General features: G+C 53.0%; 1 protein-coding gene and 1 non-coding gene across 5 annotated transcripts; both read left to right on the top strand.

The window, feature by feature from the left end:
* The first annotated feature begins 6,066 nt into the window (after positions 1-6,066).
* Plpp2 (phospholipid phosphatase 2) lies at positions 6,067-13,430 on the top strand. Of its 4 annotated transcripts, none has more exons than NM_001302389.1 (6): positions 6,067-6,189; positions 8,826-8,977; positions 9,082-9,356; positions 11,982-12,039; positions 12,228-12,404; positions 12,606-13,430. In NM_001302389.1, the coding sequence occupies exons 2-6, from the start codon at positions 8,942-8,944 to the stop codon at positions 12,720-12,722; spliced, it is 663 nt and encodes a 220-aa protein (NP_001289318.1). In that variant the 5' UTR covers positions 6,067-6,189; positions 8,826-8,941; the 3' UTR covers positions 12,723-13,430. The 4 variants fall into 4 exon arrangements, with proteins under 4 accessions (NP_001289318.1, NP_001289371.1, NP_056632.2 ...); NM_001302442.1 differs by having other exon boundaries at positions 6,067-6,230; positions 8,873-8,977; NM_015817.3 differs by having other exon boundaries at positions 6,067-6,230.
* Positions 8,764-8,825, top strand: Mir6909 (microRNA 6909). The gene has a single exon (NR_105874.1). It is a non-coding gene; the product is annotated as a microRNA 6909 (primary transcript).
* Positions 13,431-13,645: the final 215 nt, after the last annotated feature.

Here is a 13,645-nt window from a genome sequence, read left to right as displayed (position 1 = left end):
AGAGAAAGGAAGGTAAGTCTGAGAGGTGAGGGACAGCGTGGGAGTTGAGAACCTCCAGGCTGTGGGGAGGCTTTTGTGTGGCTTACTGTTTAGGACAGTGGGTCTGTTTCCATCCACCTCTCTTCAGATGGTTCCTGTAACTGGACATTGAGGTAAGGGCAGCTTATAGGCCAGGCCCATTTCTCTGCTAAAACTATATGCTGTGTCTGCTGTCTCTTTTCTGTAGTCATTACTGGTTTTGTTGTTTGTTTGTTTGTTTACGTGGTTTTTCTGCTTTGTTTTCAGACAGGGTCTTGCTATGTAGCCTAAGATGCCTCACGCTCTCTCTGTAGACTAGGCTGGTCTGGAACCTGCCGTTCTCCCAAGGCCATGCACGCGACTGACAAATGTGCTCTACCACAGCCATATTCCCAGCCCTGCTTTTTCTTTTCTTTCTTTCTTTTTTTTTTTTTAAATTTTTTGAGACAGTGTTTCTCTCTGTAGCCCTGCAACTCACTTTGTAGACCAGGCTGGACTCTTTGACAACATACAAGCTGCTGAGCTGTCTCTCTGGCACTGTTTTTATTTATTTTTCTTTCTTTTTTAAAGCCTAGACTGGCACCAAACTCACTGTGTAGCCCAGGCTGGCCCTGAGTTTTAGGAACTCCCTATCTCCGTTTCCTGACTACTGGGATTATAGACCCAAGCAACCATACACAACATACCCGGGTATGTTAGACAAGCCACCTGACTGCAGATTTGGGTCATTGGTTCACATTCCTGTGCCCTCAGCTCACTTCCTGCAGAGGCAGCTTTGCTTCCTGTTTCTTCCTCTCGGTTTCTGAGGATGTGAGTCTTATGTGGTTGGTTTGAGTAGGAAGCCTCAGGAGGCTGGTGTTCCTGCCATGCCTGGTTTGTGGCTGGCAGCCCTGAGTGAGATTTCTTGGGTCTCATGGCCATAGTGAGACGGGATTTTCTGTTTGAGTGTGTAGGGACAGTTGAGAGGAATGAGCCTTTACCATGTCTGGCATGCTTTGCTTGGTTGTGGGGAGCATAGGCCAATCCATAGAACACTCTCCCAGACTAAGAGGTTTGGGGATTCGGAGAAGTGGTACAGAGCCTAGGAGGGTTCTGGGCTGCTACAGAGTGTATGTCGGGGGACTTGAAGTGGGCTAGAATTAGGAGGAGCCACCCTGGAGTCTGCATTGGACTGGTGAGTTCTGTGCTTGCCATCAGCATCTGTGTCTGCTTTGTACTGGACATTGAAGACTTGGGGAGGAGAGCAGGCTGCCAGCCCTCGCCATCTGCAGCTGGGGCAGATGCCAGGCCACCCTCATGAATTCACATGCTCACAGGCTGTTCCTACCAGTGCTGCCTCTACTTCTCAGCCCAGAGTTGCAGGACATCCCACATAGACTGGGAACTCCCTCAGGACCAGGACGAAGGTCTTTATGAACAAGTGTGGGAGTCTGTGCTGGACTGAGCAAGTGGATGTTGGTTTGAGGGAACCTGGATGGGGCTTGAGCCTTGGAGGAGGGAGAAAGCCTCCCAGAGCTGGAGGGCCTGGGCCTGCCACTGCCCTGAGCCTTTGCCTCCCTGACTTAGAGCTCTGGGTTATGATGGGCCCAGGCTTGGCTCCACTGTCGAAACTTCTGTTCACCTCTTCTCAATCGTCCTCAGTCTATAGCTCCTTGATGGGGTCACCAGGTAAAATGCAGGGAACTCATTGCCATGACAGACAAGCTATTTACAATTGCACCATGTTCTAGAATACCAAGAAATACATTTCTTTTGATAGCCACTTGTTGAAGCTGCTAGTTTTCAGACCTTGTGAGCCTTCTGTCATTTTGCTTGATCCAGCAGCCCTGCTCTGCCTGGTCAGTTGCCGAGGACTGTGGCATTGTCTGGATCTAGGCCTTGAGGCGTGAAGCATTGGAGGAATGGTGATTTGGGGGGATGCTCAGAGCCTTAGTATAGATTTCCAGAGTTGCACTTCTATGGGGGAGCCTCCAGACTGAGGTCACCAGAGGGTTGAGAACCATCCCCTGGCCCTGTGGAGCTCTAACCATCAGAGACACCTATCATATCAGGAGGGATGAGCAATGACAGTAGGGTGACCTAGGTGTTAGAGGGCTCAGTCCCTCATCTCTATCCTGGAGTCTGCCTTGGAGCCCCTCCTTGCCTGCCCCTCTGGCTGTAAAGGGTCCTGAGCAGCAGCAGAGAAGGAGGTTTCCTTGTTTGAGAAAGAGGTATGTGGGGACCAAATCGAAAACTCAGACTTGTTCTGCTGTGTGTAAGAGTGCACCGCCATTCCATTGTCCACTGCTGCTAGTACACACCTGTCCCGGTGAGCCATCCCCGGTCCCCGTGCATGCAGGGGATGTGTGTGTGTATGTGTGTGTGCATGTGCTGGTGGTGTGTCCATTGTCCAGTCAGTGCCTCCTCATGCTCCACAGCCTAGGCCTTGCAGGTGACTGGAATGGGATGAGGGCTCAAGGTGATGAGGAACCAGTTCTGGAGTGGGTACTGTTAGGTACTGAGTCTGAGGGTAGCCCGCTCTCTAGGCTGTGCTCTGCTTGAAGGGTGCTTCCCCGTCAGTATGACCCTATGTAGCTTTAATTTTTTCAATCCCACTTTTAATGATTGTTCTTAAATGCTTTAATCTTTCTTGTAACCCACCACCCACCAGAAATAGTAGAAAAGAAAGGATACAGGGGAAGTGGACCTGTTTAGAAAGGTCCTTTGGAGCAACTCCTGTCTGGGTTGTCTGGAAATCAGCAGTTCAGTTCACAGGTCAGCAGCGGCAGTTTGATCCACTTGCAAACACTTCACACACGGATACACCAGCAGTCCAGTTTGGTATAGTCGGGTTAACAACAGTGGTGATGGTGACATGATCTAGCCGAGTCAGCCAGGCCTCAGCCTCAGCGTGAGTCAGAAAGAGGGACCAGGAGGGACACCAGGAGAAGTTCTCAGCTGTGCCTCTCTCAGGGAAGTGAAGATCAATGAAGATGCGAGACCCACAAGTGTTGCACAGCTAGCCGTACTAGCAAGCCAGGCTCAGTCTCTGTCACTCTGTAGAGTCCTGTTTATACCCTCTAAACATCATGTGTCCTCCACGTGCCTTGCCTCAGCATGAGCAGCCAATCAGCCAGAGTTCTTGGAAGCAGCAACAAACTGCAGCACACCCTCAGGTTTTTCGTGCATTTCTTTCTATGGCGTTCAGACAAATGGAGCTCAGCTATGCAGTGCAAGGCAGACTAATACATGCATGTATGTCGTTAGCCAAGAGTCTTTCATCACGTGCCCTTTCATGTGGTGCTTGCTATAGCAGAACTCTGACTTTCAGAGGTCCTAGGCTGCAGGGCCTGTCTGCAGGGATACCAGATTTTGTGCTATGGACTGCATCTTGCTTGCATCAGACACTGTGAGAACCTGATTCTGACTCTGACTCTGGGGAGATGGGCACTGAAGCAGCCTTTAGAGCCCCAGAGATGGAGAGCTGAGGTTGTGGGAAGGTGGGTGGGGTCTAGGTGTGCATATATCCCTCTGCCCTCTTCCTGGATTCTTTGCAGCATCCCTTCAGAGACATGGATGCCTCAGTACTCATGGGTCTCCAGGGCCAGAGCTAGCCCTGGGCCAACAGTGCCCTGTGGGAACGGGAAACTAGCAAGACATCAGGACTTTCAAGTCCCCTCTGCTTCAGGGGAAGGTCAGACTTCAAGCCCAGCCTCTCTGGAGCCCCTGTACAGGATAGGCAGCTTGGCCCACATGGTCTGGTAGGAGAGTTCTCCTAGTGAAGTTCTTAGCTGTGTCGCCATGCTGTAATGGATTAGGAGCCATGACCTCAATCTTAACCCTAATCCTAATTTTGCCACCTCCACAAGGTTTTAATGCTGATATGCCCAGGGATTTTAACAACTGACCCAATTCCTTCCAGGAGGGGAAGGATGGAAGAAAGATTCCATACAGGTTCAATTCTCCCACAGCCTCCCTGCTTATCCAGGCTCTCCCTCCTCCAATCTCATCTCTCCTCCCATCCACCCCTTCTAACTTTGTCTTCCTCTTTTCTCACACTTCTCAGGCCTCAACCCTCCTCTAGCCTCACTTTCTCCATCAACATTCTCCATCCTCACCCTTATTTCTTCTCCAGCTCCCCCACTCACCCTCCTCCAGCTTCTTCTCTCCTCCCACTCACCCTCCTCCATCTTCCTCCCTACTCCCACTTATCCTCCTCCAGCTTCCTTCCTCCTCCCACTCATCTTCCTCCTATTGGTCCTACTCCAGCCACATCCCTTTTCCTTCCTCACCCTCTTCCAGCCACATCCCTCCTCTCACCCTTCTCCAGCTTCCCCTTTGCCATCCAGTCTTTTTTCCAGCTGCACCCATCCTCCTGCCCACCCTCCTCGTGCCCAACCTCCTCCTGCCTCCTTTCCTCAGGAGCTTCCTTGCCCCATCTCCCTCTTTTTGCTCAGTGCCCCAGTTTCCTTTATCACCTCCTCTTTCCTGGCTCTCCTTTCAGCACATAGTAGGTACTCAGTGCTGCCCTGACCTGCTAAGACTTTCCTATGGTTAGGTCCCAGTAAACAGCGGTTAAAGGGGGTATTACAGATGCCACTGGTCATATGAACTGTCAGGAGCTAGGGGGACATGTCACACATATGGTAGGGTGACTTTGGCACCTCTGAGTCCATGTGCTATAGACATATGGGTGGATGTGAGGTTGAATGCTGGCGTTGGGGACCTCTGCTTCAGTTAGTGTCCTCTCACCAGAGCCCAGCCTGCCCTTGTCTTTAAAGGGTCAGACCTGCCACATAGGTGTCAGGTAGGCATGGGGGAGGGACATGAATGAAGACCTGAAGCCAGGTTTCTGCACAGTCCTTGTCCAGTCCTGTGTGTAGCACAGGTTACAGTGTATTGAAAGCTCTGCCTGCCCATTTTATAGGCCACTTTCTAGGATGCAGGGACCCTCCCTTACCCCGAACAGGTCACTGCATGCTGCTCCCCCCCAGCACCAAAGCACAGGCACTTGGGTTCTCTGAGGACCTCTCAGGTCAACTCTGCCTAGGTGACATCCTGCAGGAGAGAAGGTCAGGGGAGACCTTTTGGACCTTCAGCAAGGGGTTGTCTCTTTCCTGACCTTCCCTGCCCTCAAGTCTCAAACATCCTGGACTCAAGTCAACCTTGTGGTGGAGGAAGGTCTGACTGGCTCTGAGTGTGGCCTCCGTGGAGGCATCAAGGAGCTGGAGTCTCTGGAGTGGAGGCTTCACGCTGTGGCCTCTTACAAAGGATTCAGTGTGGGTTTTGGAGATCCTGGCCTTTCTTTCCAGAGTCTACATGCCCTTGGCTCCCAAGTGTCCCTGGCCCAGGGTCTCAGGACACCCCCTGAACAGGGTAGGCTGGGTCCCACCCATCATAGGTCAATTTCAGAATCTCTGTGGCATTCTCTAGAGTGGATACAGCCTGTGTTAAGGCATGATCCTGACCTTCCCACCATGAAGGGTCTTGAAACCTTCCAACCTGACAGCAACTACAAGATGCTACTTTAGAGGGAAGGTGGGCTTCTGCCTGAGTTTGGTCATCCCATGCTAAGGTACTTATGGGTTTAGAAGTGTCACTGTGTCCAGCACAGGTGCCCTCCTCTGGAAAGGTTGAGATCAACTTAGGAGTGCTGCCCAGGCGGTTGTCGGCTTGCCCTCTCTGCAACTCTGCATTATCACTGCAGAACCCCGCCCAAGTGTTGGGGACACCTGGGTGACCTCCAGCCTACAGTCTTGAGTTCTGGTGGCCCCTCCCAGCTGGAAGACTCCTTTCTGCATGGAGACCCCAGTCAACACTTCTGAGTCTTGTTCTCAGCCCTGAGATTCTCGGATCCCAGCTTGGAGATCCCTCCCAAATAGGGGACTTCAGTTTGTCCTGAGACACGCTCCCACACCCGCCCATCCCAGCCCCTGCCCCTGCGCGCCCGGGTCAAGGTGGCAAACACACCCCTCAGGGCCTCCGCCCTCTCCTGCCCTCCCGCCTCCGCACTTTCTCTTCATGCCACGCCCTCCCTCAGCCCCGCCTCCGCCTCGCCCGGGCCCTTTCGTCAAGCCCTGCCCTTTCCCTGGGTCCGGCAGTCTCCACCGCCATGTGATCCTGGGGCTGCCGGGACAGCTGGGGCAAGCGGGGGTCGCGGGCGTCCCTGGGCCGGGGCGACATGGAGCGGAGGTGGGTCTTCGTGCTGCTGGACGTGCTGTGCGTGTTGGTCGGTAAGAGCCTCAGCCCCGGGTGCGGGGACTTTTTCCCAGGTGCACACTCCCTCGGTCCCTCTGGCCAGTGTGCGTTAGAGATGCGGACGATGGTGACCAATGCTTTACACTTCCCTGTGAGCACCCCGCCAGCCCTCCTGGGCTCCTGGCGGGATCGGGGCTGCCTGTCTACCTGTAGCTGTTCCTGGGTGGAGGGTCCTGGCAGCAGGAAGTCGCTCGAGTGCCGCGGAGCGATGTGACTCACACGGGCGGGGCAGAACCAAGACCCTGCAGGCCAGTGACCCATGGCCAAGGTCCAGCACTGTGCCCTCGGGAGGCGGGGACAGCTAGGCTCGCACAGACAAACCTGCCATTCCGGTTCAGGCCGCTGGGAGGAGCGTCCCGAACCCCCCAGGCTCGAACAAAGGCCAAGTGTTCGTTGGGGCCCAGGGGACAGTGGCTGGATTCTAACCCAAGGCGGTGACGGTGACGGGGTGCCTCTATCTTCCTTCATTCTGCATCTCCCTCCCCTTCCACCTTCCATATCCCGGAAGGATACTCATTTTAGCTGGGCCCGTTGGCAGCCAGAAAGCCCGTGGGACACCCCTCAGCCATTGGCACCCTTTTTAAGTGTATGGGTTTGTAGAACCATTTCTGTTGCTTTAACTGTATGCCAGGGACTACAGGACTTGGAAATAGTCTACATTTTTCCTTGGAAAGTCCTGAGTCCCCAGGGGCGGAGCTACCTGGGAAGTCACAGCAGCAGGAGGAGGCCTATGCCTCTGAGTGGCTGAATGAACACTGGAGTCAGTGCACACTTTGGGTGGTGATAGGGAAGCCTTGCAGCCAGAGTGAAGGAGGCCCTTTCCTGTTGGTGGGAACAAAGTACCCTACAAATACCCACTGCAGGTGGAGGAAGAAGAGGGGACACAGCTGGGAGCCAGTGTCCTGGCCCACACCTGCCATGCAACCCAGCCATGTTCAGGGCTTTAGGTTCGTCCAGACCTTGCACAGCTGTGGTCTGCCTGGCTTGTCTGCTGAGGATTCACTAACTTCAGTTGTCTTCAGTGTTGCTCTCTACCACCAGATCCTTGGAGTTTACCTCCTCCTATGCAGAAGATGTGTGTTTCCCCTGATCTCTCACATCCTCCTCTGACCTCAGCTCCTCTATTTCCTCTGAACCCCCTCTTTCCTCTCTCATCTTTTCTGATACTCTCTTCTCTTTGATCTTCTCTCTAACCATCTCCATGTTCTTCCCTGCTCTTCCCTGCTCTTCCTCTCTCCCCTTTCCCCCCATCTTTTCCACTCCTTGCTCTCCCCCTCTCCCCTCTTCTCCCCTTCTTCCCTCTTCTTCCCCTCACCCCTCTCTCCTCCTCTCCCCCTCTCCCCTCCTCTCCCCCTCTTCCATCCTCTCTCCCTCTTCTCTGCTCTCCCCTCTCCTCTGCTCTCCCCTCTCCTCTGCTCTCCCCCTCTCCCCCTCTTCCCCTTCTCTTCCCTCCACTTCTCCTCTCCCACTCTCCCCTATGCCATCTTTCTCCTCTGACCTCTTCTCCTTCAAGACTTCTCTCACTGTTATGAAGGTGTCCCCTCCCAGGGGACACTGCTCCTGTTTCCTTACTTCTTGGCCGTACCTCTCAGCTTCATGATGTTAGCACTTTCCTGGATCATGTCTTCTCTGGACTCTGAGATGGCTCAGCCCACATCAGGGACTGTATTCTGGCCAGTCCTTTTCCCCTTTGAATGTTGAGTCTCCCCTTGGGGTTCACCTGGCATTCAGGACCTGAGGGCCACGCACTCCACACCCAGCTTCCCTGCTGCTGACGGGCAAAGGGCACTTTTAGGGGTGTCTGTGTTCCTGTGCCTGCAGAACAAGGTGCTGCTCACTGTTCTGTCCTTGTGACTGGCTCCCACCTCCCAGCAACCCTTGGTTGGAGGCTTCAGATTGCAGCTCTGTTCACAGCTTCACTGCCAGGCCATTCATTTCCAAGAGTGGCTGTGACTCTGGCTTTGGTCCGAGCTTTCTGCTTCCAGAGCTGGGTCCATCTTGTCCAGTGTGTAGCTAACATTGACTCAGAACATGAATGAAGGTAAATAAAGCAGAGACACAAGGGGTGGCCCTCTGGCTGTGAGCTACACAGCCTTACAGCCTTACAGTCTTACATTGTGTTACTGGATGGTCTTACTGCCCAGGCAGTGAGCAGTTGCCAGTGTCCCACCCTGAGCACAGCAGGGTCCTGCTGTGCCCTGCTGTGCTTATGCATAGTTGCCAACTGTCACTAAGGTGACTATATGGTTCTACAGGGGACAGAAGCCATGAAGAGCAACGGTTACTCCATGGTGGCTCATTAGGGTGCTGGAGTGAGAGGTGGGGGAGGCACGATGCTTGCAGTGTGTGTGCAAAGGCCCTGATTTCTGGTGAAGAGGCAGCTCTAGGGAGCCCTGAAGTGAGGAGAGGCTATAGCTGGGTAGAGCTGCTGAGTAGTTGGGCTCATTCAAAGAAGCCAATGGAGTAGTTTCCAGTGAGGGCATGCACAGTGGCCATGATAGATGTGCAGATAACAGGGGGGCTGGAATGGGCACTGCGGAGAACCATGTGCCTTCCCCGGCCTCCCACAGCCTCTCTGCCTTTCATCATCCTGACCCTGGTGAATGCACCATATAAGCGGGGGTTCTACTGTGGAGATGACTCCATCCGGTACCCATACCGTCCAGACACGATCACCCACGGACTCATGGCTGGGGTCATCATCACAGCTACTGTCATCCTTGTAAGACAGAAAAGGGCTTGGGTGGGGGATGGTCCAGCCCGCCCGCAGGATGGGCATGGTGGGAGCTGTGTCTGCCTGGTGCTCTGTGGCTGTTCCATCCGCAGGTCTCATTGGGAGAAGCCTACCTGGTGTACACAGACCGTCTTTATTCGCGATCCAACTTCAACAACTATGTAGCTGCCATCTACAAGGTGCTGGGAACCTTTCTGTTCGGGGCTGCTGTGAGCCAGTCTCTCACCGACCTGGCCAAGTACATGATTGGCCGTCTTCGACCCAGTTTCTTGGCTGTCTGTGACCCTGACTGGAGCCAGGTCAACTGTTCTGGCTATGTGCAGCTGGAGGTGTGCAGGGGCAGCCCTGCTAATGTCACGGAGGCCAGGTGAGTATCTGCTGCAGCCCAGGCAAGGCTCTGACAGACAGGAAGCCTGGGGCCTGGTGGATGGAGAAAATCTGTCCACAGAGGCAGGCAGAGGAGGCAGCCATGTCTCTCCCTTTGCATCTTTGGCAGGGCAGGTATGCAAATGGACAGTCTCAGGGTTCGTTTGTCTGGGAGGCAGTGGCCAGCCCTCCGGGGTGGGGTGATAACCTCCTGTGCTTTGAGGCCGGTGATGAGGGATCTGCTGTGGCGAGGGAGTTCCTGCTTCTTTAGGGCCCTCTGTGGGTGGGCTTGTGTCCAGTTAGCATTGTTTCTTTTCCTGATGTCCTGCTCTTCTGGGCCCCCACTGTTCATTCTTGGCATGGCCTGTGTGTCCTGCATCCTCAGCTGAGCCTGGCTCTATCTGTTGTCTCTGGTGAGCCATTAGGGCTTCTGGCACTTTTTCACTTAGAATATTAATGGCATTTTCACATCCATAGTGCATTTTTAGATTTTTGAGACAGCATATTGCCATGTAGCCCAGAATGACCTCAGACGCCTGTCTCAGTTTCCTGAGTGCTGGGGTGATAGGTCTGTGCCACCATGACTGGCCTAGAATGTCTTCTTGGCTTCTGTCCTTTTTCTTCATTCTTCATGGATGTTTTCATCTCTGGATGTTTCAAGTGACTGGTTGCGGTGTCCGAAACTTATTGCTCGTGTCTTCTCATGGACTGCTTTTATATGTGTGTGTGTTTGTGTGTCCATATATGTTTGTGGTCAGTGCTAAGTGCCATGGGGCTCAGAAGGTGGCATCAGATCCCCTTGAGCTGGAGTTACACGCTGTTGTCAGCTGCTTTGTGGGTGCTGGGAACGGAATCCTCATCCCTATAAGTGCACTGGGCACTCTCAACTCCAAAGTCCACTCTCCAGTCCTGCTTCACATTTATGTTGAGGCAAGTTCCCTCACTAAGCCTGGAGCTGTACAGTTGTGTTAGAATGGCCAACAAGCTGCCGTCCTGGGTTAAGGAATGCACTACCTCCTTTTGTGTGATTCTTAGGGGTGCGCTCAGGTCCTTAGGCATGCACAGCGGGCAGGTTACTGGCTGACCGTCTCCCCAGCTCCTTAGACAGCTTCTATTTATTAGCCATGCTATGTGTGTGCTGACCATTTACTCTCCAGGCCTTGGATTTTCTTGTTGTTTGTTGTCTTTTTTTTTTTGGTGCAAAATAGTGACTTTTGTCCGTGTCTGTTTTGAAGATCAAACCCACAGCTTTGATTCTAATATGCCAGGCAAATGTCTCTAGCACTGAGTCACAGGGAGAGTGGACACTGTGGTCACTGTCTATTTAGTGACTCCCATGAAGGAACTGTGTGTGTCCATGTTGTACTGAGGTCTGTTGTTAGCATAGCAGTTAGCAGGATTGGACATACATTCCACTCTTGTTTTCTGGGTGCTAGTGTGGAGCTGGGGACTCAGCTTTAGACTTATTTTGTCTGTCAAGATTGGAGAGTGGCCCTGGGGGTTTCCCTGGGGGGATGGCTTCTCTGAGCCTCCAAAGCATAGGCCTTGGCTGCCACTCAAGCAGTGACTAATATCTTTGTAAGATGAGGTGATGGTCAGCAACCCAGACCACCAGGTGTCACAGCAGCTATAGTATTATATATACTGTAGCTCCCAATACTATAGCACAGACTATAGTACACTATAGTAGCCCAGTACTATAGTATAGACTATAGTATTGGGAGTCTGACAGTGTGGGCACTGCTGGCCATGGTTGCTCCAAGAACAGGTAGGGGGTCGAAGTTGGTGAACTGAGAGTGAAGAGGGGAGACAGTTACTCCAGGGCCTCCTGATGGAGTGTCCTGTGTGCAAGCCTTCCCTCAGGTTAAAATTTGTTTTTCAATTTTATTTTTATTCTATGTGTATTGGTGGTTTGCTGGCATATTTTTGTATACCACGTGAATGGCCGGTAACAATGGAGGCCAGAATTGGGCATCAGCTCTCCTGGAATTGGAATTACAGATGGTTGTGAGCCACCCTGTGGTTGCTGGTAATTGAACTCAGGTCCTCTGGAAGAGCATCCAGTGCTCTTAACTGTCGCACCACCTCTCTAGCTCCCCTCAAGTTAAAATTTTATTACCACCGCCTGCTCTTCCAGGGGATCTGTATTAGATGCTCAGAACACATAAGGTAGCCCCCACACAACCATTTGTAACTTCAGTTTCAGAGGATCTGACGCCTTCTGCTGGCTTCTGCAGGCATTGCATGCATGTGGTACACAGACAGAGATTTAAGCAAAACACCCATACACATAAAATAAAAATAAGTAAATCCCATTTTTATTACTTTTAAGTGTGTGTGTATGTGTGTGTGTGTGTGTGTGTGTGTGTGTGTGTGTGTGTGTATGCATGACTACAGGTACCCTCAGAGGCCAAAGGCATCAGATTTCCTGGAGCTGGAACAGTAGGATGTGGGTTCTGGGAACTGAACTTGGGCCCTCTGCAAAAGCAGAGGCTCTTAACTGCTGAGCCACCTCTCTGACCCCACTTCTCTTAGTTTCGAGTTGCAATCCTCTGTGACTGCCAGCTTTCCAAGGAGCTTGTGTCTCTGCCTCTGGGTCTCCCTGACCGGCTGTCCTCTCTCCTAGGCTGTCCTTCTACTCTGGCCACTCCTCCTTTGGCATGTATTGCATGTTGTTCCTGGCGGTGAGTATCCAACTTCTTCCCAGGGAACTTGATAGGGCCACCCCTTCCCTGGGCCTTGGTCTTCCCTACTGCACAATGGGGTATGTGGAGGAGGCACTAAGGGTCGCAGGACTTGTGACTCTTGCCCTGGGCTGGGCAGGCTCTGGACACTCATGGGCCCAGCTGATGGCAGGTTGATATCTCAACAGCTATATGTGCAGGCCCGGCTCTGCTGGAAGTGGGCACGGCTGCTGAGGCCCACTGTTCAGTTCTTCTTGGTGGCCTTTGCAATCTATGTGGGCTATACCCGAGTGTCTGACCACAAGCACCACTGGAGTGATGTCCTTGTCGGCCTCCTGCAGGGAGCCCTGGTGGCCTGCCTCACGGTGAGTCCTACTTGCCTGACCCACAGGCTCTGCTTTGGCTGACTCCAATGTTCTATGACCTCTGCCTGCTGTTCTGCCTCCAAGAGCTTGCCCCTCACCCCCGGCCCCACCCATCCACATGGCAACCCTCCTCAGCTTCTCCCTTAGGGTTCCCAGATGTTTTTCTTCTTCCAGCCCTACTCACTGCCTTCCCCTCCCCAGGTCCGCTATGTTTCAGATTTCTTCAAATCCCGGCCACCCCAGCCCTGCCAGGAGGATGAAGTGCCGGAGCGCAAGCCCAGTCTGTCACTGACGCTGACCCTTGGTGACCGACCCTAGCTGCTATGAACACCCTGTCTCTTCCTGCTTTGGAAGCTGGGAAGTCACCTGTGGGCCAGTCATGTGTTGACCCTTTGCCCCTGATCAGGCACTACTGACGTTGGAGCTATCCCAGAGTCCTGGCTGGTGACTGTGGACCAGGATCTTGGGTGCCTGTCTGGCCCTGAGTGTTGGCAGGGCCCATCCTCTTCATTTCTTGCTATCACATGACTTCAAAAGATGTGGTCGTGCTCTGAGGGCTGTCTCCCATCTCCAGTGGGTTTTCAAGGAGGGCCATCCCAGCATGGCCCCGGAAGTGGTTTGTCTGAGACTGTTCATGAAGACAGCACCCTCCTTGACGGCCCTGAAGGTGATGAACATCTTGTTTGCCTGGGTGGGGAAGTTGACCTTGGGCAAGGATCACAAGTGTGAAGACAGCTGCCAACCCTTGGGGCTGCCTAGGAGTCCAGGTTGCCCAGAAAGTCACACATAGTTTTGGTCTGAATCCTTTTCTCAAGCCTGTGGAAGATTACCACTCGAGGCCCCCAAGCCTCTCCCTCAGGCTTGATGTTCTGTCCTGTCCCCACTCTGTCCATATGGACCAAATGTGTAGCCAAGCATTGGAAGTAGGTCCCGGATCTGCCATTCCCATCTGTTTCAAAACACTTCAAGTTACTGTTTCATGGGAGGGTGTGTTATAAACTTTGTACCAAATGTCTCTGCCATGCATGTTGATTTTTCAAGCTCTTCTGGTGAGGAAGATGGTCCTCTTGCACCTTACTCCTCAGTGCATTGTGCTGGACCTGCCAGTCTTAGCAGAGACTTAGGGGACATCTGGCCTGGGTGTCTTTTATGTTGGCCAAGACAAAGGCCTTATAGCCATTGTGGCCTTCCTACATGTGTGATGGATGCTTATCCTAGGTCACCTTAGAACACAGAGACCC

The sequence above is a fragment of the Mus musculus genome, chromosome 10 (genome assembly GCF_000001635.26).
Source record: "Mus musculus strain C57BL/6J chromosome 10, GRCm38.p6 C57BL/6J".
Lineage (NCBI taxonomy): Eukaryota > Metazoa > Chordata > Mammalia > Rodentia > Muridae > Mus > Mus musculus.
The sequence above is the reverse complement of the archived record's forward strand: the minus strand, read 5'-3'. Positions and strand labels throughout refer to the sequence as shown.

Coding starts and splice junctions, on each gene's coding strand:
- Plpp2 (NM_015817.3), top strand. CDS start 6,179: ATGGAGCGGAGGTGGGTCTTCGTGCTGCTGGACGTGCTGTGCGTGTTG. Junction 8,978..9,081: donor TCACAGCTACTGTCATCCTT/GTAAGACAGAAA, acceptor TTCCATCCGCAG/GTCTCATTGGGAGAAGCCTA. Junction 9,357..11,981: donor GCTAATGTCACGGAGGCCAG/GTGAGTATCTGC, acceptor CCTCTCTCCTAG/GCTGTCCTTCTACTCTGGCC.